The sequence below is a fragment of the Fusarium graminearum genome, chromosome 2 (assembly GCF_000240135.3).
Source record: "Fusarium graminearum PH-1 chromosome 2, whole genome shotgun sequence".
Lineage (NCBI taxonomy): Eukaryota > Fungi > Ascomycota > Sordariomycetes > Hypocreales > Nectriaceae > Fusarium > Fusarium graminearum.
This window is the reverse complement of record NC_026475.1, coordinates 7,036,541-7,060,815: the sequence shown is the minus strand read 5'-3', so window position 1 is coordinate 7,060,815 and position 24,275 is coordinate 7,036,541. Positions and strand designations below refer to the sequence as shown.

Here is a 24,275-nt window from a genome sequence, read left to right as displayed (position 1 = left end):
AAGCTAGGGGCCGTCTCGATCACACTTTGGCTTCAGCTCTACAAGTGCCGTTGTCCTCCTCAACATCAACGCCTGTAGAGCAATCAAAACCACTGTCTATATGTGTTTCCGCCTCTTTGGTCGTATGAACATCGCGAATAATCATCTGTTATATATGATCTGTTGTGCAACCCATCAACTTCCGAATCGCATCTTTCCCGTTTTGTTGAAGATCACGAGCGCCAATACCAGCCCAGACACCTGAGGGACGAGGCGGTGTTTCAATGACAACCCATTCGCCTTGCCACTGCAACCAAACACCTCTGATTTGGTCGAAAACATAAAGATCTTGACTCCCTGGATGCAACTGTGAAAACATAGTCGTTGCCCATACCGTTCCTCCGGGAGGTTGAGCGTGACCCCCAGTCTCTGGAAAGAAAGTGACGGCGTAGCATGCTTCGCTCCAAGTCACTTGGTAGTAATTTCGGCGCAACAAGCGAGAAACCGTCGGCCGCCGTGGTGGTGTTTTCCCAAGAGCCTTGGCCGCATTTTCAATGGCTCTATCGGCTATCTTGAGCTCTTCATCATCGAGTCGTACTAGTTGGTCTTCTGAAGCGCGGCTTGAGTGACCAGGAAAACTCCAATGTATGACTTGATGTCCCATAGATGCAGCACAATTGCCCCATTCCAAGTCGGCACCGTCAGCACCTCCGGACAGACAGACGTTTGGGCTTGTGGTGTTCTGAAGATACTCCATTTTCATTTCTAAAAGAATGATAATTTGTTCCATGGATGATTCTGTCGACTCAGCTAGCAAGCAACAGATGAGTCATCTTCAATTCTCTGCTTACTACGATTATTTTCGCCACATAAGAGCCGTGCTTCAGACTCATGTACGCTAACGTACTCGCTTCCCAGCCAACCTCTTTTTTTTAACGTTGTATAAACCATCAAAGTACTCGCTTCCCAGAACGATCGGATCACTTGATTATCTTCGTGTAGCTTTTGCGCTGTATCAAAAGCTCTCATTGTGATACTGTGTATTCTTAGCAGGAGGACAAACGACCTTTTCTAGCATATTTTCTGCTAATCCCGTGGATAATCAGAGCTTTCTTACCAACCACCAGTAAACTCCATGTTGGTATGTAGAGAACAAATAGCTATATAGGCATAAATGGAGTTTTGTATTTTGCCTTTAGGCCATATGAGCGTTGTCGCTGTCATATATAGCGCAGCCCCCATCAACGTCGCCATGTAATCACATAATCAAGACCTTGTACCACATGGTGATTTGAAGTTAGCTGGCCAGAGGATAAAACTGCTGTCGGCATTAGAAAGGGCTGTACTTGATTTGTTATATCGAAAGTTTGGTTCCACGGTGGACATCTCGTCATTATGACAGAGATGGTCGGGATGCATGTGAAAACAGCAATGTCATTGCAACTTCAGGAACGAATAAGCTGCTAATGCTTTAAGAGAAGGTTTTGTTGATGTCAATGCTTATTAATCCATAGTGGATATGGTAGGCCTCCCAGCAGGCTCGGCATTGAAGTTGAATGAGACCAGAGAATTTATAGTTTGAGCGATGTTCCTATCATGTAAACTATATCTAGGACCAAACCCCCCATGTATAAATGCCTTGGAATGACTTTCCAGAGCTCTCACGATCAGCACCAAGAGTTTATCATCTTGTACAAAGCGATCATCTGCTACGGCAGCCTGTAACGGCAAAAGCTCCTTTGCGATGAACAGGTATCCGCTGCGTATCACGACGTGATAACAAGATCATTGATGCTGACGATATCCAGCCTGCAACCTGTATTGACATGCGGTGAGCATGGCAAAGAAATCATTGACACGGGTGAAGCGATTGAACATTTGAGAGCGAAACACGTAACCTTTATTGGCCGTCCCGGACGCCTCGGACAAACGGATACACATGGACATTGCTGGTACTGCTTTGATTGTGAATCTGACTGGAAAGATCACCGCAGCTTTAATTCTAATGAATCAATGTGGAGGCATTTGAAGGACAAACACAGTTATATCGCGGATTATTGTCTTGATTTGCTGGGCTTTTGAGTGTTTGTAAACAATATTTGCTTAATCTTGTTCTCTTCTACTCATAATACGGATATGGAAGACAAGGAATGAATTGAGTTGCAGTTAATCGTGATTCGAGGAACAGCGTCTACTGTAACAAACAAGGCAAATCACTCTGGACTGCGATCTCTGTACGAAAAAGCAGTACCCCGTTGCCTAGGAATGAGGTCTTCGTTCTAAGGCAGCATCAAACTATCAGATAGTATCTACTCCGGGTGGAAGGCACAGTTCTTCTTCTCAATCAATCCACTGCCCCAAGGATCCGTGTCGATAGGCACCAATGGTATTTTGCATTTTGCCTTTAGTGCCATCTGAGCCTCGTCGCTTTCGTATGGAACACAGTCCACACCAACGTCGCCATGCATTCCGTCACATATAACAATAGGTTCTCCACCACATGGAGATTTAACGTCAAAGTCCTTGAGAGTAATGTTGGCGCAAACAGCATCTTCGGCAGATGAACAAGAAAGACGAGCCACAGCGTTACCATAAACACCCGACGTATAGCCTGTGAAGTTCTCGAAGTGTATATTGGTGATTTGCATGCCTGAGGGGTGGGCGTTGCACTCATCGGCTGATTTGTTGAAGTAGCAAGAATCGAGGAAAATGCCGTAATCCATACGTGCCACCCAGAAGTTCCTGGCTAGATATCAGTAGCTAGGCTTGGCCAGATTTGATTCATACCCACTTGAACGTCACATTGTTCACAAATCCCGTGCCAGTTTCATTTCCTGCCCAGACCTTGATGCGAGCACCGGAATACTAACTATGTCAGATAATGTAATTATTTGACTGAAAATATAACATACGTCTCCATTCAACATCCAAACGTTTTCGATATGCACATCGTGAACGTTGGAAACTTCACCCTTGTATTGTCCCAGGGATCCCATAGACTTCCAAAGTTAGCTTGATCATACCGTGTCCCTGTGCGTGATGCTCACCTGGCCGTGTGTACCGTTACAATACATAGTGTTGACATAAAGATCAGAGCTGTTGGGCTTTGGAGAGAAACAGTCATCATCAATGTTGACCCACGTTCTCTCGATCCGTACGGTCGAGGTGTTCATCGTGTTCATAAAGTCAGTGTTCTTGGGTATGATGCTACCATTGTTTGACAGAGCAGTCGCTACAACATCGGTGTATGTAATGTTCTTGGAGCTCACGATGAAGTTATTCCAGCAGGGCGAGTCTTTGAGATGAATGCCTGAAATATCAAGGTTTGTCGTATTCTCTGCGTAGAACAGAATCGGACGGTAGTATTTGTTATCAGGATTCAGAATGCTACAGATAGTCAGTACGGTGTCATGCGTCGAAGAAACCGGTCGACTCACGAGCCTGTGCCGGCCTCAAACTCATTCCACCAGCGCTGTCTGCTACCGTTAGCCATGAGGTACCTATGTTGATACGTCTAATATCGACTGACCCTTGACCTTCGATGACACCACTACCATATATCTTGATGTTTTGTCCCCCCCATTTCCAAAACATAATTGACTTTTGGAACGGGTGATACCAAGCGTTTTCCTGCCAATACTCGACGTCATCCGTAAACTACCTCTGTTAGATTTGGAAGCAGGCTGTGATCACAAAGAAATGACCAACCCGGATCTCACCGTCTAAGCGAACGTGAATGTCACTGAGCCCAGTCAAATCGAGAGCCTTTCCAATGACGAATGTCTGGCCATGTGGTAAATACAAAGTGCTGCCCCGATCTGCCTGACGTATGCCGCGTTCAAAATCCTTAGAAACATCATCTTGATGATTTTTTGATGAGCGGATTCTGATTATCTTCCGGTGCTCGTGCATGGGAGGCGTGTATGGATGTTTTTTCCGAAACCCTGACACATCGCGAGGCACATCCTGCGGCAGAGATACAGCATCAATGGCAGTGATAGCCAACGCCGCAAGAAAGCCTAAGGTTAGATGAAGACGCATTGTGAATATGTTGGTGTTGAATACATTAACAGTCAACGTGCCGGTAGTACCCTTCAACGCCTGAACCGAGTTTGACGACATTATATACTGTCGTTTAACTATACACTCGGTCTATCATTACGAGTTTACCGACAGCAACACTAAAGAGATATGAATTGTATAGCATAGGCACACTCCCTGCAATTCCACGATGCCAAGGCGGAAAAGGTCGCTGATCCGCTAATGCAGGTAGAGCTAGATGTGAGTTATTGGTGGAACATCTTCTGGCCCGACAATCTCGTCTGTGAGTCCAAATTAGTTGTTTGCTGCGAGTCGACGGAAAAGTGATGATATAATAAAATAATTATATTTAACTGACCTTTTCCGCATGAAGTACTTTGTGTTATGGTGGACTACAAACAGTATCTTCATTGTTAGTTAATCAATTTCACACCAGATACAAGTTTGACCAATAGACTAGATAAAGTACATAATGTCACACACGATAACAATACTAAAGCTATCAAAAGAGTCGACGATATCACATTTGGCTTTCAGTTTATCAGGTAAAATCTTTTAATGACATTTCGCTCATGATTGACAGTGTCGTGACTCTTTGTTCTGTATTTCCCAACTTCAATTGCCTTGATATCGGGTAGACAGACAGCCAGGGCTGTGAACTGGAAGTTTTGCAGTCTGACCATTTCTGGTTAGTCTAGAGGGCAGACAGCGTTAGACTGGTCAGCATCTGACTTGATTGGTTAAGTTTGAAGCCCCTGTCTGGATCATTCTGTGCTGGTTTGTAATGTGGATTGTGAAGCAGAACAAGTCTACGTGGACAAAAACGCCACAGTGGCTGAGCAATTAGTGGAAGAACCCCTGACAAATAGCGTCTCACTCAGCTAGAAGAAGCTCTACGAATCTTCTCGATACTTCGAGCAACACCATGGCCTTTCTTTATGGTGAGTAACGGCTTGCGCATCAACGTGATGCCTAAATGCCAGCTGTGAAATGGTTTCTATAAGTAAACGAGTCTCGACGTCCTTGGGAGTTTTTTGCTCATCAGAATTCGACATCTTTACTACTCATTCAATTGATACAAAGCACTCAATACAAAACCACAATTACCTACACTCAACCAATCATCATCCCAATCACCAAACACATCAACACAATGGCCTTCTTCCTTCCCCGAACTGTCTACCACACTCAGGCTCCCCTGAACCCACTCTACCATCTCCTCAGGGAGCTTGACCAGTCCGTTCAACAGCCCCAGCAGCCTCAGCGAAGACGCCAATGCCAGCCTCAACAGAAGAGCCGGGCTCAAGCTGAATGTCCCGCCTATCGGGTTACCACCCGCCCATGGGAGCCCCGCTTCGAGGCCCACGAGACTGAGGACTCGTTTGTTCTCTACGGCGAACTCCCCGGTCTGAACAAGGAAAACGTCACTGTCGAATTCCCTGAACCTCGCAAGCTTGTCGTTAGCGGCAAGGTCGAGCGATTCACAGACGCCCCCAAGCCAGCTGAAACAACCACTGAGCAGACTGCTCCCGCTCCAGCTGTCGAATCAGACAACGAAGACACCCAGAGCAGAAGCTCATACCAAGCTACCGTCGAGGACGATGTCGATGACGAGTTTGAGGTCTTGAGCCACACATCGCAAAAGTCGGAGACTGTCAGCCAACCACAGCCTGAAACCCCCAGCCAAAAGGCCGCCGAGAAACAGCCTGAGCAGCCTGAAGAGCCAAGACGCGCTGGCTACACCAAGGAGTTCTCGCGCTACTTCACTTTCCCTACCTACATCAACCACGAGGCAGTCACTGCCGAACTCAAGGATGGTCTCTTGACTATAACTATTCCCAAGGCTGTTCCCCAGTCTCATCGCATTGTTATTGAATAGAGGATTGTGTATTATTAGCATGGGAATTTTATGGGATATTCACTGGATTAGATATGTTTAGGTTTTGTTTTAGTCTTGTTATCTCTCTCAATTGATTAATGTATTGCACTCTTTGTCTTTACTTGATTTCGTGCAGCAGTGAATAATATGTATCGTGACTTTGTGTCATTGAACCATCTGAATGCGAGACGACTGCTAGGGTCAGGTCACATAATCTACTGCTGCCTAAATACGATGCTGAATCAGCCCTTTGCATTATTACTCGCGCCATTATGCAACACGTTGTAATAACACTAATGTGTTGGAGGTGTTTGTGTATCATTGATATAAATATGAGATACATGGCAAGCTTTTCTGCACGCAAATGGCCATGGCCTGGGAGACTAGGAATTAGCGGAAGAAATAATTATGTCGTACCAGTGGAAGGCCATGGCAGGTCCGTTTGCGACAAACATGATCTTGGAGTTACCCAAAACATTGCCCATATGTCATACATTGTAGCCTCGTAGAATATAGACAAGCCGCGTGACAACAACAACTTTATTTATCATAAGATCACCATAACTGTAACCAGGTCATGGCGACAACTGGAAAAGACTTTCATTCAAAAACCCGAGCTAACGTACTAGACAACCCCCATATTCGCTACAAGATCCATCCTCACATGCCTGGCATCGTGTCTAAAATTTTAAGACCTTCCAGTTGATTAAAAATAGCTTCAGCAGCATCCATTCTGCCACGATGCTGAATAATGCCCCTTTCAGCTGCCGCGATACTCCTATTGAGGCCCTGGATTTCAACTTCGAGCATCTTGGCCTTATATGGGGTGCTCTTCAACTGCCGACCGCTGGAAATATCATCGGCCAGCGTTTGTTTCTCGTTGAGACTTGCCTGAAGCGAGGTGAGGCGATCTTTGGCATCGTTCCAATCTTTCTGAGCCGATAGGAAAGCATCTCTTGCTTGTTGGAGACGAACACGCATCCCTAGGTAGGGCATGGTGATGAATATGATATAGCGAGGGAATGTGGCGTAGAATTGAAGAAGGTTGAGCTGTATTATCGTTGGTAATGATGTGCGATTGGCAGTGGTGAGCTGAAGCTGTTTGGTTACAGAAGCAAAAAGGAAGATAGCGAAGAGTCGAATTTATTTGCCGAGGCATATGGCTTTTCCAAAAAGTATTTTCTTGCCGAACGGATCGTATTCTCACACGTATGTTGAATAGTGATATGGAATGGAAAGAGGTCAATGCATTCTCAGAGTTATCAGTAACGGCTTGTAGAAGAATAATTGATGTCCGGTAGTGACTGCCAGCGTCAATAAGCTTAATCATACCCAGTGAATAAGGAACTGATTGCATATCTTCTTCTATCACCAAGCCTGACTGGAGTGCATGGGTGTATGGTGATTGCATTGTTGCCTGTAAATTTGTTATCGCGTCAAAGAACCGATATCGACAAGCGATACCTGCAGAAACAATAAAGAGCCCCGAAGTGGACTACTGCAAATAAACATTCACATGCGGCTGCAAAATGTTGCGTGTCGTTATCACGACTCCTTCCGTGCCACCAAGAAAAGGGCTCGACGGCTCATATCGAGGTTTGAGGAAGGAAGACGCCATGGGCTGCTATGCAGTGATTTTTATTGTGCAAGAATAACGGTTGCTTCTTTGCCTTGCATTTTATTACTCTTTGTTGCAGGCCAACGAAAAAAGCTAGTATCGTCTTTAAAGTTGTACCGAACACTAAAGTTTCGAAGTTTGCACGGGTCTTGTCCCTGAAGTGAGACTGAGAATTAGCATGTCTTCAGAGTCCCGACCGAGTTGAATGAGTCGTTATGTAAATAAATGAGTCACTCATTCGATCTGAGTAGAGATATGAGTTTAACAGTATGAGTCGTTATGTAACGCTTAGATATCCACAAAAACGGACTGTTAAATATGCACCTATAAAGTAGAACTAGCACAAGTGTCTTCTTCCAAGTTTATTAATATTGAAAACTCACAGGTACGAACAATAAGAGCGTTACGCAAACTGCTTTCTGAATGTGTATTGTATACAAGAAATTATTTACAAGCTAAATTTATACAGAACTATGCTCCGATCTTCAACGTGCTTTGGAGAGGAAGGTCCCGACTGCTGCTTCCAACAAAGATGTTATAATCACCCCGCTGAAGCTGCCATTCTTGGGCGACAACATTCCAAACACTCAAGTCGCGACGAGTAAGCTCAAACTTGACTTCCACGGTATCTCCAGACTTGATGCTCGGCTTCTTGAAGCCACGGAGTTGTCTCACGGGAACGTCATCCCCAGGAGTACCGACGTACAACTGCGCAACCTCCTTACCATCAACATCGCCAGTGTTGCTGACCTTGGCTGAGACAACAGCAACAACATCCCAAAGGTCTGCGCGCCCACCCTCAGTAAGAGCCCCAGTAGGGTATTCGGAGGCTTGTGCCCCAGGGCCGGAGACTTGGAGATCAGTGTACTCGAAGGTGGTGTAACTCAAACCGAAGCCAAACTCATAGCGAGGCGTGATGTTCTTCGCGTCGAAATGTCGGTAGTCGATGAACACACCCTCCGAGAAGTCGGATTGTGGGAAATGCTGGAACTTGTGGGGAGCAAGAGTCAAGTCTGGCTTTAGTGTAATACCATAGTCAGTCTCGTTGCGGGCGACAGTGTACGGAAGACGACCTGAAGGGTTCTCATCTCCGTAAAGTAAAGACACAAGCGCCTCTCCACTGTCCTGACCTGGAAGGTGTGCGTAGATAACAGCGGTGACGTTGGGGTGGCTAATGAAACCATCCACAACACGAGCTCCAGCATTGTGAAGAACAACAATTGTGTTTGCGCATTTGTCAGCGACGTTGTTGATCAGGCTATCAGTGTAGTCATCATAAATAGCAGGTCTATCCCAGCCCTCACTGGCCCAAGCGTTTCCAGCAACGATGCAAGCTTGGGATGTAGGATTAACAGAAGGATCCCAGCTTTCGAAATCCCAGAATAGTGCAGTGCCATCCTTTCTTGCTCGAGAAACAAGGGCATCGAATGGAGAACTAATCCAGCTTGCGGCAGCGGCGCCAGAACCTCCTCCAGAGATGATGGTCCCGTTAGGTGCAATGGCTGAGTATGTAAGGTTCAAGTTTCCCAAGAAACCCCCGTTCAGCTCAGTAATGTTGGCTGATTGGGCACCGATAGCCCAGGGAGCAAACATGGCACCCTCGACCACAGGCTCTGGGTTGTTCTTATCTGGAGCCTTGTGTGAGTATCCGAATAGAGATACAAGCTTCAGATCGGACTTGAGCGGTAGTGTCTTGTTGTCGTTCTTAACAAGGACATGGCCTTCTACCGCACCATCCCATAGTGTAGACTTGGAACTCGCGTTACGAGCATCTACAATGGGATGAGGTGCCGTGAGGTCCTTGGCTAGTCCGTGGCCGGGAGTGGGGAAGTCTGGCTGATCCTGGTTGAGCTGATACCATGTAGCAAGAATCCTGCAAAAATCGCGTAAGTCAAGAGAAACCAAATCTCGGTTAGGTGTCAATCATACCTGGTAGCCATGCCATCGACGTGTGATTCAGGAATAGTTCCATTGTTAACACCAAGCGTTAGGTTTTTGCCCCAAACGATGGAGCTGGGCATTGCGACATCAAGGCCTGCCAGAGCTGAGGCCATACCGGAGTGCTGGGCACCCCAGTCGGAAACGACGAAACCTTGGAAGCCCAACTCTCCCTTGAGAAGACCATTGAGAAGTTTAGAGTTCTGGCAAGCATATGAGTTGTTGGCTCGGTTGTAACTGCACATCACACTGGCAAGTCCTGCATGGACTGCATCAGCAAAAGGCCTATTGAGATTGGTCAGTCAGCCGCAAATTTTCAATGAGAAAGTAGGCGGACATACCACATGTACAACTCATGAAGCGTCTTGTCATCGACATTTGAGGATATGGCCTCTGCATTGGTAGCACGTGCGGCAAGTCTGTGCGTCTCTTGCTCTTGAGCAAGCCAATGCTTTCCACAAGCAATAACTCCAGCATTCTGAATACCAGCTATAGCTTCGTGTCCTAGTCTGCCAGCAAGGTAAGGATCGTTTGAGAAACCTTCCCAGTTGCGGCCGCCTTCGACGACGCGTCCCAAAGGACCAAAGACTGGGCCAAGGAGGACGTTTACGCCTTTGGTCTTGGCCTCAGAGCCCATGTAATAACTCCGGCTGTAAGTCAACTCGGGGTTCCAGCTTGCGCCGACATGGATACCAGCTGGGAATGCGCTAACGTAGTCCGTGTTTCTTACACCATTTCCTGCGTCTGCCAAACACAAGCCTGGGAACCCTAGGCGGGGAACTCCAGGGATGAAGCCAGAGCAACCGGTGGCTGTTTGGCCTCCTGCGGTCAGGTTGACCTTTTCTTCAAGAGTCAACTGGGCGACCAGCCCTTTGGCTTTGGATACGGCAACGGACCAAGAACCAGTCTCTGCTTGCTCCGCTAAGTGAGTGTTAATATGTTGTTCAGCACACATGTATTCGAAAACTTACGTGTAGGGTATACCGGTGGGGATTGACCGTAGAAGTGAGCATCATCGGTGATCACGTCGGCCTGGTTCTGAGCTAGGACACCATGGTTCAACAAAGAGAGGGCTAAAAAGCCCGACACAGAAGTCAGAAACATTGTCAGATTCGGGGTATCTTGGAATCGTAGTGTCTGGGGATATTGCATTTCTCTCAAGGATCTACAGTCTTTATATATCGCGGGCTACTCTATTGCTGTTGGTCATAACTACACTACTCAACCATATGTTCCCCGCTCATCGGCAAACCTTTTCATGTAAACTAGTCACTTGATCAACAACCTCGGTGAAGTGGACGAGTAATAGGGTGATTCCGGTCATCTGGTTGAAGTATGCTGGGGTCGACAATTTACGCAATGCTTTGCAATGTTAGCATAGCGTGACTAGAGAAGAAAAAAGTCGTTGACAATCGGGCCTTTTACTTCCATTAACTGGGACTGTGGGGTGCATATGTCTTCTGATGTTGGCTTCCCCGACTTTTGCAGCCCACGAACTCCAGGTTTAGGTTAGATGACAGACCACGACCCCGGTCTCCCCCACCTCCGCCTTTCTGGTTTTGGGTATGGCTTGACTGTATTTACCCCAGGTATTTCCGACGAAGCGGATGTAGATCCCCATGAAGTTAGGAATGGAGGTAAACAAGTTACCGTTCGTAATTGCCGATCAATGTCGACTGTCGCTAGACCCAGAAGCGATCGAGTTGGGACGACATGACTCAGCCTGTTGCTGGCCATGATGGGCATGCATCTTCTGAATTCACGACACTGCTTTAAGTCAACCAGCCTTTCTACGGGGTCTCTACGGGACCCCCGATCCGATTATTGCCACAAGGTGGTCGGGATGTGGAGAGAAGAGAATTCTCGCTCTGAAAGAATATTGCTCTCTACGTACTTAGTGATGAAGAATGCTTCAACCTTTTACAGTAGAGTTTCAACTGATGAGCTGTGTGATACATAATAAATTGTCACACCATGGAATCAAGATACATTGCCATATCCCTCAAAACCTGTCGTAGAGCCGCAATTATTCGTGAAAATCTGGCAACGACTAGCGAGCAACTCGAATATTTTATGTATCTTCAACACCTGCCCTCGGAAGGAAGAACTATGCAATTAACAAAACTTTGCCAAGGGTCAGTAGCCATTGACACGAGTGATATCATGGGCATACTCCAACTACCCAATATCTCAACAACCTTGGCCATAGCTACCTCCTACCAATGGAATACAAGCTGCAGTTTCTGATACATGACTGTCTATTCGTCTATCCCCTCACAGTTGCCCAGCTATGCAGATTGTACAAATGTAGTGGTCGAATAGCAGGCCGGTGGTGAGAACATGGTTCAGCAGCAGCAGTCACTCCCCTGCTTGTCTAACAGCTTGAGGCACCAATGGATCAATTTCCGAGCGTAAGGATGTATGCAGACATTCTATACTAGACGGGCGAAAGCCTCTCGCATGTTGGCAGATGCTCTTATCGCTCAATGGTGTTACTTCACATCGAGTCATCAGAGCAGCAGGTGGTAGGCTCGGTGAACACTGCAGATTAGCAAGTACCGGGCCTTCACACCATGCGACAACTCGGTTTGAGAAAACCAATGTACTGGCATGCATCAAGTTGTAAAACAAGGTGTACCTGTCGGAGCTCACGCACATCTGATATGCTGTCTATGCCAAGCCAAGACGGTTACACATTCGCGACCCGTCCCAGTCCGCATGCACTGTGGTTCTGCAAATTACGTGGCATAGCTTGCATGGTCAACCATAATAGAAGATCACTAGTTGCCGCTGCGCCAAGAGTAGAATTCGGCAGACCGATACGAAAAGTTGATGTACAATGGCCCCTAATGACTTGAGCATATGTCACCTTGACAATGATGCAGTGCTACAACAAGCATTTTGAGAGTTCTTCTGAGGATACCTCCTGTCAAGATGCGGGGAAGATACATACGAATCGTGGGCATATCTTAACAGAAGGTTAGCCACGCCACTCCAGAGCCTGATTTTATAGATGAGAATCCATATTCAGAAATATGATCTACTAAGAACGGAAGAATAGATCACATGGCCTGCTGTGGATCTTTAGGTATTCAGATAGAACGTATCTTGGATATCTCATGAGGTTGAAACCGTGCAAGGTGGACTTCATGCAGGTGAGTTCAATTCCCACTAAACATGATCGATTTAGTCCTGCTACATGCGATGGCACATGAATAGCCGAAAGCGATCCCGGACGATGACCCTATCTGACGTTTGGATCTTGTTCGTTGTTCAGAATCGACTCGTCTCACAGTCGAAAGATATTTGTCAGTGTACAGGAATTGAGAAACAACATGTGTGGGATGCTCTGCATTGTGATGGCCTCGCATGCATGTCGAGTATAGACTGACGAGCGATTCGTGAACCAATCATTCTACAGAATAATTACCGACATAGTCTGCTTAAAAGTATGCAGTGGCTACGGGCAGTCCTACATCAAGATAAGTTGTACATCCTCGGCTTATTTGCAAATGCGCCCATGTTCTCTCTTGTCTCAAAGCCTGTCAATGTCAGTGCTAGAAACTGATACGATCGTAGGTATGTTATTCGTAGTACACGGAACTGAGACTTAGATGGCCTCCAGGTATCAAAACAATTGGCCGCTTGAAACATAATAGACAAGAAGTAGGTCAACGTATGTGAACTAGACTAGGCCTCTCAGACCGCTGAGGAACGTATCCTGAGACATACGAGGACAGAATTGCTGCTACCCACCGGCTAAGACTGGTCATAGATGGCGTTATAGCTGCAACACGGGATAGCTAGTGTTTGCAAACGAACTTCACAGGTCAAGGCTTGGCGATAGTAGTAAGAATACACCGAAACTATCCCGTCTTCCGCGTCAAACTCGTTTATTTTAGCTTGATCAAGTCTTTGCCGCAGCACGCAAGACAAGCTACATGGACCCCATTTCTTTTGTTACTGTTGTTCTTATGCAAGATATGTCAAGTCTCACCAGGATGTCAGTTAATGATTGGATTATGGCAGAATAGAGGAAGGAGGAAATGTCTGTAAAGTCTCTTATGCAAGAAAGACGGAGAGGCCTCGAAACTGAGACCTGCAGCCAGCTTAGTCGTACGAGCTCCGAACCCTGTATTCAGGTCAATCATTATCAGTTTATAGAAGACTCAACGAGCGGGGTTAGTCTTAGACGTAGTACAACAGAAGCAGTTGACAAACGCCATCGCGTTATATCACAAGCCATGCAGATGCGGCCCGTTCCCGAAGCGGCTCATCTTTACGTGCTATGGACCATGTTTATGTCAAGATTTCACAGCCTCCGCATCTATCAAGTCCTCTTTACTACTACTTACGATTGAATGCATATGCCGATTTTGACACGACAATCACAGCATCCCTGCATGGATGACGAGTGCTTCAAAAGTGCCGAAAGTATTGGGCTTGAAGTAAGAAGGATGTAGATATCAGGTTGGATGTGAGAAGTTCGATTGAGTTTTAAATACAAGAGCATATTCCGGTAAAGTAGTCGATTGAGACGCAAAATAGGCAAATCTTTAAGACCCATTATTCACAATCGTATCTTTCCAAGACCGTTGGCAGTGAGCCTCAACATCTGTATCATGGCTCCAAACCAATCCAACCTCTCCAACCCAAAGTACCTCTATGACTTTGTTGTCTCTTCCACTCAGGAAAGCATCAACATTGGACTAGTCCAATACCTCCAGAACACCGGGAGAAAGCAGCCTGTCACATACCTTTGCTTCCTGGCCGATGACAATGGTGACCCTACCAAGGAAGTGACACTTAATGAGATCATGGAACAGAGTGGGGGAATCAATCCGTTTGACATCCCTGCTGGCACAGACTGGAATGACGAAAGAATCCAGAAGCTTTATGAGATTCGTCTAGTCTGTGCCATCAGACTGCAAACCGGCATTCCTCCTGGGTGCATTGTCAATGTTCCAAACAAGGGTCCGCAACTGCAGCTGCCTGAGCCAATTGTCAACTTGGGCAAAAGCTCCGAGGCAGTTGCCTTCAACATGTATTGTTCTGACATTTCCGTCATCAAGAACAATATCCCGAGCGGTAAGTCTATAATTATATAATCAAGAGAGGCCTTGCTAACCCCGAGACTTTCACAATAGGATGGGGATCCAAAGGTTCCTGGGATTGGTTCCAGCAACCTACCGGAGAACCGTGGTATATCAAAACCCAGACCAATCTTCTGAATGAAGACCTGGACAAGGACCTGGACACTGAGTATTTTAGAAACCATCCAGACGAGCGCGAGGCTCTCAAACGAAAATTGGAGAACCTTTCGGGATCAGCCTTTAGTCTTCAGCAGCTTCTCTTCAATCTTCAGAACGCCGTCGCACAGACAGCTCCCACATTTGCCGGCGTGACTGACGAGACAGCATCATACCTCTTGGGCAAATCTTTCATCAATCTTTGGTCCAAGATCGCTAAAGACCAAGGACTACCGCTTGTTGGAGTCACTGCAGTCGCGCAGTATCCAGACGGATCGCCACTCCTCCTGACTGGTTTAGAGCGATGGGTCAGTCAGGTTGTTGACCCCATCTCGGGGGAAACGATCAAAGACCCCTCTGAGCTTCAACAATCAGCCACGACTCTCAATTATCTGTGCGCGACTGATGATCACCCTCTACCTGGAGCCTCTTCCTTCAGCTGGAACTGGATAGAGCCACAAGAGGTTTCTCAGTCTAGTGGTGTGATTTCTATCAATCGAAACACCATGGCAAACTACTTGGCTAAACAAATACTACCTTTGGCACAATCATCCTGTATTAAGCCCTGGGTAGATGTGATAGCACAGGATGTTTTTGGCTCAGTCGATTACAAATGGAGTTTCACAAGCGGACAAATCCCAATCGTTAGCGTCACAGAGTCTGGCCCCTTAGTTGCCACACTTGACTACAGTTCCACAGCTTGGGATTCGGACCAAGAGTGGGCCACATACGGCAAGTTGAAGATCGCGTCGACCTATTCTTGCAGTGTTGTCTTCGGATCTTATGATTACTCTAAGTTCCCACCTGTTTACATAGCAGGCAACACTTTCACCGTCATCCAAACACTCAAGATATATGTGTACGTCCAGTGGGCGGCCACTGGCGCTGACGCGAATGTTCTTGACAAAACATTGACAGACGAGTATGTGGTTTCTGTCGATGAGAATGGAAGCCTTACGTCTTCACCAACCGCAAACTCCACTGTCACAGACAATTCGCAAACAATTGATGTTAGCTGGATCGTCAACGCATTCACTGGTGTCGGAGATCTGCTTCAAGCTGTCAAGGACAAGAGCAGCAAATTTCTGAATGCACACCTGCAGTCTATCCCCTTCAATCAGATCAAGAACTTTGTATTCCCAGGCGCTCATGTGTTTTCGTACAAGACTGCGTCATTTTCCGACTTTTCGGACCTCGCGTGCCTCATCACATATGTGAACCCTACGGATACACAGCCAGAATCCGACGAGGTCCAACGTCATCCAAAAGCTATCAAGGTCACTGAACTCCCCCCTCTCGCTGCCTTTATCTTGGAGCTTCGGTCTAAGGATCTCGAGCGATTGGAGAAAGAAGGTGTGAACAAAGCACCGAAATTTAGTGGTACACCTGATGTTCAGGGAAGCTTCACCTCTCCCAAGACCAAACCGACTCAGGATGACGATGGTACGTCTGTCTCCCACAAGCACTTGAAGTCCATCAGATCTGCCCGAAACGCAAGTATGTCAACAAGTACTGAGCTAATGCTCAACTATGTGCAGGGAGAGCTAGTTAAGCCCGAGGGCAAGTTCCGGGCTCTCCAGACCTCAGACGGAACCGCTTTGCTCTTCGCAATTGACTCCTCGGGTGTTTTGAACGTCATTGAGGAGACGGTCGCGCAGACGCAAACAGGCTGGAGAGCCACTGACATATCGTCCAAGGTGATTAATGACAGGTTCCCTTCTGGTGCGACAGCCATGCAATTTGATGTTGGCCAAAGTGTCATGAACGGATTCACTTTGACTTTGGCCATGTCAGTCCGTTCGAAGGGTCCCGATACTTTATTTCTATCACTTCGCAATTCGCCTTCTTCTACCTCTGAGTGGATCTCCAAACCTTACTGGAAGGCATTTCCTTTTGACGCAGAGAATGGACCTGACTCCATCCACATTACAAATATTTATGTCTCCGAGACAGATCAGCAGCAGCAGTATATCATGGTTGATATCCTGCAAGACCCTGACTCCGAGCTCAAGGCTACTTTACGCTACGTTGTTGACCCATACTCTAACATGGGAGTTTACTGGACGCCTCGCACGCTGCCATTTGATGTTGAAGAGGGCACCTATGAGAGTTGCATGGGCCGTGTATCGGGAGCCTATGCCGATGGTATCTACACAGCTGGTTCCGTCAAAGGTGCCGCTCAACTGGCTTATGTACCTCTTTTCAACATTACTGGCAATGCGCCGCCTATGCCAACTCGCCTACGCCTACCGAACAACACACTCGCAACAGCAATTGACTCAGCCCGCTATGACGACCAGAGTTCATTATGGTATGGAACAACCGATCTTTACGCTATCGGGGAATCTACTCTCTACCGATGGGATCCTGATCAACAACTGGATGATAACACTGTTGGAACACCATTGCTCACCAACCCTGTTTTCTCTGGCACTGACATTCTGATCGCGCTGATGCATGACAAAGTCACGACAGTTTTTGGCAAGAATGCAAGTAATGTCGTGTACTACACATCTTGTTATGTAGACAAACTGGCTGATCCACAATCATGGAGTGTTCCCGTCCCTGTCCTGTGTGGCATTGAACACATTACATCCTTCATCAATCTCAAAGATGGAGGCAACACGGTATTTGCAGCTGGTGGCAACAACATCCAGAAGCTTACTCAGGCCACTCAATCCGATTCCAAGCTTTGGTATGCTCAACCCATCATGCTTGAGGCGGCCCCTGAGACCGAACCTATACAGTTCAACTCGTATACTACTACGATCAGTGTCAAGGGGGAGGATGGTCTACCTCTATCGGGATCCGAAATCACTCTGACTACCAAAACGCACACACCAGTCTATATCGACGGACTGTACTACATCTTGTCAGCAGTCCCAGTGAATATCACTGTGAATGCATCTGGCCAAGTCATTGTTATCCAGGCAACTGATAGCATTGTGGGAACTACGATCACTGCAAAGCTGGGCAATACTGAAACCGCAATCAATCCCATGGCTGGCTCATTTGACAAACTGGCCAAGCTATCTGACAAGAACGCCTTGAGGGACGCCAAAGTCCGCACAAATGTCAAAGCCGGTGGCGTTGTCGGAGACCCCACGACGGATTCACTGGTTTCGTCTGAACTACCTGATCAGGAACTTGAGGCAACTGCAGATAGCATCAAACTATTGAATGACGCCTACAACAAGTACTCAAACCAGACGTCATCGTTCCGCATGATTGCGCCTGTCACCTCGAACATGGTAGTTTCGCAAGGCAGCATGGTATTTGGCTTTGGTGATGCAATTGCCATAGCAGCTGGAGATCTGTTCAATTGGCTGAAGACGGGAATTGAAAAAGTCATTCAAGTTATTAAGAATGCTGCAACCGGTTTTTGGGAGTTTATCGTCAAGATCGGCAATGATGTCTACCGCGCCATACTGGATACAGTTGAAGCTGTGGTTGGAGCTCTCGAATGGGTCTTTGACAAGATCAAGACTGCAATCCAGAATGTCATTCGATTCGTCGAGTTCTTGTTTGAATGGGATGATATCACACGGGCCAAGCAGGTTACGCATAACTTGGTCAAATATTATCTCTTGGACATGACATCCAGCATCGAACGTGCAAAGGGCTCTTTCGACGATTGCATGGATGATGCCCGGGAAGCTGTCGCGGAATGGGCCGGTATCAAAGACTGGTCGACACTGGGGGATTCGGCTGGAAAGCCACCATCTGGCAACACCACAGATCCTACCAAGTACCAGAACTCTGGTTCTCAAATGATGGCAGGCCACTTCAGAAACCAAGCCGACAGAATCACCATCAAAAGTGACGTCCCTGAACCAAACATGGTGCAAGACTTGGTTGATGATATGATCCAAGCAATGGAGTCACAGGGAATGGTCTTTACACAGACCTTCAACCAGCTTCAGGCCCTTGCTAGCGACTTCTTGGATCTCAGTGTGGCTGATATCCTCAAGCGTCTGACTGGTATTCTTGTTGAAGCAGTTTTAGGCACAACCCAAGTTGTCGTCGATGCCATGTTGGATGTTTTGTATACGCTCGCCAGCACCGTCGTTGACGTCTTGGACACCAAGATTCACATCCCCATCATTTCGGATATCTTGAACGCCATTGGGTTTTCCGATATTTCTTTCCTTGATCTCTTTACCTGGATTGGAGCAGCTGGAGTTACAATCATGGTTAAGATCGCTCATGGCAAAACTCCATTCCCTGACAACGCAACAACTCGCGCATTGATCGACGCTCAAGATTGGGCGTCGTTCTCTGCAGTATTAAATCAGGGATTGTCGGCCAGCAAGGCCGATTCATCGACTGACTCGAAAGAAAAGAGTGATGTGGAAATCTCTCAAGAGGTTGGACAGATGATCTACACTGCGGGCCATGCTCTCTCTGGTTTCGTCGCTTTCACGGGAAACTTTCTCTTTTTTGCCGAAGCCATGGATGTCAGTCCTGTTAACGTCTTCGGTATGCCATCGGCTATCATGGGCGTGATTGGCGCACTTGCCGCAGCCGGCGCAGACTTTCTGGTTGCAAAAATGCCCATCGAGAACAAAGCCGTTTCTACCATGCGCACTATCACATCTGTCACTACTGTTATGTCAAAGCTCATCTTCTCTGGACCTGGTCAGAAGTATCTTGCAAGAGGCCATCTCTCGTTTATGAAAGCCGATGACAACCGCAAGATGGGAGCGGTGTTCAATACGGCTTTGGTGTTCCCAGCTCTTTTCTGCAGTTGTTACCATTTCTATGAACTTTCGAAGAAACCTGAAAGTACGGAGCGTTCTTTAGCTATTATTGGGGAAACTTCTAGCATGGTTCAATATATTGGGAGGGTTTCTTATTGCGTTGCTCTGTTTGATCCTGACCTGGCAACCAGGGTCATACCGGCTGGTGTCATGGCAGGATGCAATGTTGTTATGTTTGGACTGGAGACAGCTGGTGCGTTTACATTCTGATCTGTACTCTCTTTGTATTCTTTTATGGATGGAAGTGGACGATTATTGGACAACTTAAGATGTAGTTGTTCAGAAACACTTTACAAGTAATTAATTTGTTTCTGCTACTGAAACCATCATGTGCAAATATCACTCTCGCATTCTAGGCGGCCACATCCAGGCCTCTCTTGGAAAAGTCTCGAAAGCATATTGGCTAGTTCCCAATGTCAAACCCCACGACTCATGCCAAAACGTTGATGTCCTTCTAATTCTCTTCAAACTTCGTACGTTCTGCGGGAACAGCACTGTCAGATTGCTCAGCCTCGAGACGCAACTGTCTCTTGTGCATAAAGTCGGCAAATACTATTTGCCAATCGTTAGTTTCTTGTAGAATAATATGTCCAACCATCATTACTTACACATCAAGCTACACGCAACCACGCCAAAGCCAAGCAAAGATGGGAAGCCCCGCTCGAACTTAGGGGCCATGGTCTGGGGGAAGATAGGAATAGGCATGGATGAACCGGTAGCATACAATAGACCGTTCATGCTTGAGATTGTAAGGGCACGTTCTTCGGCACTGCCAACGTTGATCTCATTGGCCCAGGTCTGCAAAAACAGATTAGTCACCGCTTCGAAGTGATCGTGGAGTTTATACTGACCCAAGTGATGCCTGTGACGAAACCACTTGAAAGAAGGAAGAATGCGACCACGCGGGCAGCATCGGCAGCCGGCCATGCTGTGAGGATAGAAGAGCCAACCACGGTTGTGCACATCTAGTACAAAAGAACACACATGTCAGTAAATCATAGGCCAAGAGAATCGTAAGTAAACCTACAATAGGAATAACCATCCACCAGACACGGTTACCGGTGTAGTCAGATCCGAAGCTGTATGAGAAGTCGGTGATCATGGAAACGAGGTTGGCGCAACCTGGAATAACATTTCGTGCCGTGACACTATATCCGGATGCTCCTAAAACGACATTAGCAACCACTTAGTAGCAGTCCACGAATAATAACATACTGAGGTAGATGGCGAAATAAGATGCACCCTGGCAAGCTTGTCCATACTAGAGAAAGAGACTGTTAGCCAAGAGAGTCAAAGCGAGTCGTCCCTAGGAAATTACTAACCATAACATATGTGAGGCAAAGCACCCACTATCGCCAGCTTCCAAACATACGCTTGGCAAGGGCTTTGTCCAACTTTCCATTTACTTGAGCCTTTCCTTGAGTAGCAGAGCGGCGCAATGCGATCTGTTTCTCCTCTTTGGTGATATACCAAGCCTTTGTGTTGTGAGGCAAATCAGGTAGAAGAAACCACACCGATAAAGCAACAGGGAGTGACATGCAACCACAGACTGCGAGAATTAATTAGCAGGGTTCGATAATAATCGAACATCAAGTAGGGCTTACTGATATACATCCAACGCCAACCAGCAAGGCCAAGCCGTCCATCGAGAGTTTTATGGACGGCAGCCTGCAGGAAGCCTGATGTTGCTGCACCAAAGAAACCCGTGATATTCCAGATAGCCATTCTCTTCGCCAGCTCGGCTTTATTGTACCAAGAGCCTAAAAGGAAAATTATAACTGGAGAGAAACCGGACTCAAATAATCCGATCATAAAGCGAAAGGCGTACATTTGTGTCGGGCTCGTGGAAGCGGCTTGGGCAAAACTGTTTAAAGAGCAGATATGTCAATAAAAAGTAGGATTTGATCATAGGTGAACAAATGATACGTACGTGAATACAGTCCATCCCAATTCACATACAACAATGCAGATTCTGGGCCTGACCTTGAGAACGATGGCATTGGAGGGGACCTGCATAACTGCAAAGGCGATAGTATAGCACACTAAGTTGGTTAACACTTCTGCTCCCGTAGAATTAGAATGCATGCTATGACTTACTCAACACGTATGTGTATTGGTTGCCCTGAATGTTCAGGTCTTCCTTCATACCACTGACGTCTGTATCGTGTTAGATAAACTCAATTGAGCCAAGACCATCGTAGATGCAAGAAACCCACAAGCGTTGACAATGTTATTCTGATCGAGTTATTTCATCCACTACGCAAACGCCATCAGTATAAAGTGTCTTGGTGACCCTCACGGAAATAGGGGCTTACCTAGCCAAGAGTGGCGCAAATGAGAATGCCAAAGTCAAGCTTTCTAACAAGCTTGCGTTCCTCGGGGCTCTTGAGATGTTGGTCATTTCCCAGAGATGATAAAAAATGTTCTCGAAAAAGGAGACACGCTGAGGGCGCGCGTCTTCAGTCACTATGACAACACTGCCAGTTGTAGTAGCCGGCTCCATCTTGCCCTTGGTGTCGTTGTCCATGATGAGAAGAAGTTGGACACGAGAGTGAACAAGAAAGAGTTGGAGAGGTTATGGGAGATCAATGAGCAATGTCAAAGAGTTGCTCGATGAGAAACCTGATGGATTAACAAGACTGTTGCATCCAGTGGCCAAAGCTGAGTTTATAAATCCAAAGCCTTTCAACGCTTGGGAGTGCTATTTACTAGCGCCTCTTTCCCCGCAGTCTTTGCTATCTCATGATAACATGGGGTAGCCGATATGTCTAACTGCCAAGGTAGATAACGCGCAAACGTTAAAGGACCCTAGTTTTGGTCCCATTACGCGATCGGCCTCTGTCGGAGGAGTCGCCGATGGGTATCTTATTTCGGCCAAGGCACTTCCGACGCGGCCGATTCCTCCATCCCCTTGGTCCTTGGTTGCAATTACATGCTTCTTGTCCGTTCGTTATGCATTTTTCGCATACTATTATTTTCCTTTCCACCCGGCCGACACCTCAAAGATAACGAACCAACAAGATAGCAAGGCATCACAATACTGACATTAGTCCTTATCTCGAATCTTAGTCCCTACACGTCTTGAACCTTCTCCTTCTTTACCCTCCAATTGCTAGAACGCCAGCCTTCGAAAGCCACCCTCAAACCGACCGTCACTATGTCACCTAGCGAGACAACAGATGCCATTGCGCAAGCACGGGAGGTTTGCAGGGGAAATCTGGTCAAACAGGTCATGCTGGACAACCAAATTGCCACCTCGTTCGGACTTCGACTTTGCCTATCCGCCGAGATGCCACTTATTGCCAGGCGGGCTGGATACTCGGCTATACTAATGAACCTCGAACATTCGCCAATTGGTATCGAAACTATGCGAGATATCTCAGTCGCGTGACAGCTATACGGTAAAAGTCTTCCTGCTTGAATCCTGAAGGACGACGCTGTTTCTGGCAAGCAGGAGACTTATAGAATAGATCATGCTGACGAAGAAGAGGGTGCATAGATCGGACGGCCGCTCGTGACGGTTTCTGAGCTGATATAAACGAAGGAAGGGATACCGCCATTGAACTTTGTCATTATAGATGTTGAACAGGATTTCCTCCGTAGCACTATCAACCATAGTCTCAATATGTCCTTGGGGGCATTCTCTGGGTGTAGCTCCCGCAATAAAATTGGGCGATCCTTGTTCCGACGTTGGTGCTGCAAAAGCAGCCAAGAGTGCCATAGCAGGTGTACTTCTGGACAAATGGGGTGTGTCCACAAGTAACGACGGCGACCCAGAAGTAGCATTGTTGAAAGCTGGTCTTTCTTGTGTATGATAACGGCTATTATCGGGCTCACCAGATTCATTCATGGAACGAGAGCGGTCACTCATCCGCTCAATTCTTGAGACACGCTCCTCAAGCGCGGCGATCTCAGCCAGGCGAATGAGCGGGTCTTGGGCAACAACCCCTGCTGTTGTCGCAAGAGCTTGCGATTGTTCGACAGAAGACGCAGTGTGGCATTGTTCATCAGCTTTGACGTAATTGCCACAAGGCTTGCGATAATCACATTTTTGCTAGAGAGAGGTACACAATGAGCATGAGTGGACCGACCAACTTGTGAGATGAGAGCAGCTTACCTTGCGTCGCTTGCAACGTAGACATGCCTGTGTCTTTTGGCGCTTTGACGGTCGCGCGTCCTGATGGGAGTCGTCTAGCCCGTTGTTTGCTGTCACATGGTCGAATGTGAGTTGATGTGAAGATGAAGGGGATGAGCCAGACGGGGATGGCGGAGAAGGGCGAAGAGTCACGCGCGGAGTGACAGTGTCGCTGAGGTCACTGCGCATCATTTTGCCTCATTTTCTAAATGTCTCATGCAGTACAGCAATACTAAATGCCCCAGGGGTCAAGCATTAAGTTCCAGTAGGCGATGGGAAGGCGATGATTCGATTCTTATCTTGGTCCAAGAGTCACTGCCGGGGATGTTTTCAGCACTCCACAACCACCCAGAGAGGCACTCGAGACAGCACACGAGCGAGTCGGCCCCGGATTAAGTATTCTTCGCTGGGCGTGGTGCGCTAACACCATTATTGTTGATAGATAACAACCCTGATTTTTCGCTGCTCCTATCTAGCACAAATTGCGAAGGCTCTTTGAAGCATACTAATGCTCAATAGCTTTCGAACACTCGTTATCAACTTTTTTTTATATTTAATAACCGGCACATTGTGTAATAGTTCCCGTACTTGTTCACGGAGTATTTGTACTTCCCAAGGATCAGCCATCAGTTTTAGTGGAATTAGTGGGCGACTCACCATCACCAGGTTCCATGTC

The 24,275-nt window shown here is 47.0% G+C and overlaps 8 protein-coding genes across 8 annotated transcripts; 2 read left to right on the top strand and 6 right to left on the bottom strand.

Moving 5' to 3' along the window:
- Positions 1–148: 148 nt before the first annotated feature.
- Positions 149–1,116, bottom strand: FGSG_03383 (uncharacterized protein; the record flags this gene model as incomplete). Its single annotated transcript, XM_011324041.1, has 3 exons — positions 149–744; positions 831–1,015; positions 1,097–1,116. The coding sequence occupies 3 exons, from the start codon at positions 1,114–1,116 to the stop codon at positions 149–151; spliced, it is 801 nt and encodes a 266-aa protein (XP_011322343.1).
- A 1,172-nt stretch (positions 1,117–2,288) lies between these two features.
- Positions 2,289–4,020, bottom strand: FGSG_03384 (uncharacterized protein; the record flags this gene model as incomplete). Its single annotated transcript, XM_011324040.1, has 7 exons — positions 2,289–2,721; positions 2,771–2,844; positions 2,892–2,978; positions 3,027–3,366; positions 3,417–3,479; positions 3,509–3,636; positions 3,688–4,020. The coding sequence occupies 7 exons, from the start codon at positions 4,018–4,020 to the stop codon at positions 2,289–2,291; spliced, it is 1,458 nt and encodes a 485-aa protein (XP_011322342.1).
- A 1,044-nt stretch (positions 4,021–5,064) lies between these two features.
- FGSG_03385 (uncharacterized protein) lies at positions 5,065–6,020 on the top strand. The gene has a single exon (XM_011324039.1). The coding sequence runs from the start codon at positions 5,174–5,176 to the stop codon at positions 5,897–5,899; it is 726 nt and encodes a 241-aa protein (XP_011322341.1). The 5' UTR covers positions 5,065–5,173; the 3' UTR covers positions 5,900–6,020.
- Positions 6,021–6,559: 539 nt separating this feature from the next.
- FGSG_03386 (uncharacterized protein) lies at positions 6,560–6,895 on the bottom strand (the record flags this gene model as incomplete). Its single annotated transcript, XM_011324038.1, has 1 exon — positions 6,560–6,895. One exon carries the CDS (start codon positions 6,893–6,895, stop codon positions 6,560–6,562), a length of 336 nt encoding a protein of 111 aa, XP_011322340.1.
- Positions 6,896–7,988: 1,093 nt separating this feature from the next.
- Positions 7,989–10,559, bottom strand: FGSG_03387 (uncharacterized protein; the record flags this gene model as incomplete). The annotated part of the gene is made up of 5 exons (XM_011324037.1): positions 7,989–9,062; positions 9,126–9,390; positions 9,447–9,740; positions 9,797–10,376; positions 10,427–10,559. The coding sequence occupies 5 exons, from the start codon at positions 10,557–10,559 to the stop codon at positions 7,989–7,991; spliced, it is 2,346 nt and encodes a 781-aa protein (XP_011322339.1).
- A 3,713-nt stretch (positions 10,560–14,272) lies between these two features.
- On the top strand, positions 14,273–19,674 carry FGSG_03388 (uncharacterized protein; the record flags this gene model as incomplete). Its single annotated transcript, XM_011324036.1, has 2 exons — positions 14,273–14,543; positions 14,603–19,674. The coding sequence occupies 2 exons, from the start codon at positions 14,273–14,275 to the stop codon at positions 19,672–19,674; spliced, it is 5,343 nt and encodes a 1,780-aa protein (XP_011322338.1).
- Positions 19,675–19,918: 244 nt separating this feature from the next.
- FGSG_03389 (uncharacterized protein) lies at positions 19,919–21,991 on the bottom strand (the record flags this gene model as incomplete). The annotated part of the gene is made up of 10 exons (XM_011324035.1): positions 19,919–20,016; positions 20,073–20,262; positions 20,316–20,429; positions 20,492–20,628; positions 20,680–20,715; positions 20,837–21,013; positions 21,069–21,328; positions 21,395–21,482; positions 21,562–21,614; positions 21,780–21,991. The coding sequence occupies 10 exons, from the start codon at positions 21,989–21,991 to the stop codon at positions 19,919–19,921; spliced, it is 1,365 nt and encodes a 454-aa protein (XP_011322337.1).
- Positions 21,992–22,858: 867 nt separating this feature from the next.
- On the bottom strand, positions 22,859–23,791 carry FGSG_03390 (uncharacterized protein; the record flags this gene model as incomplete). Its single annotated transcript, XM_011324034.1, has 2 exons — positions 22,859–23,518; positions 23,582–23,791. 2 exons carry the CDS (start codon positions 23,789–23,791, stop codon positions 22,859–22,861), a joined length of 870 nt encoding a protein of 289 aa, XP_011322336.1.
- Positions 23,792–24,275: the final 484 nt, after the last annotated feature.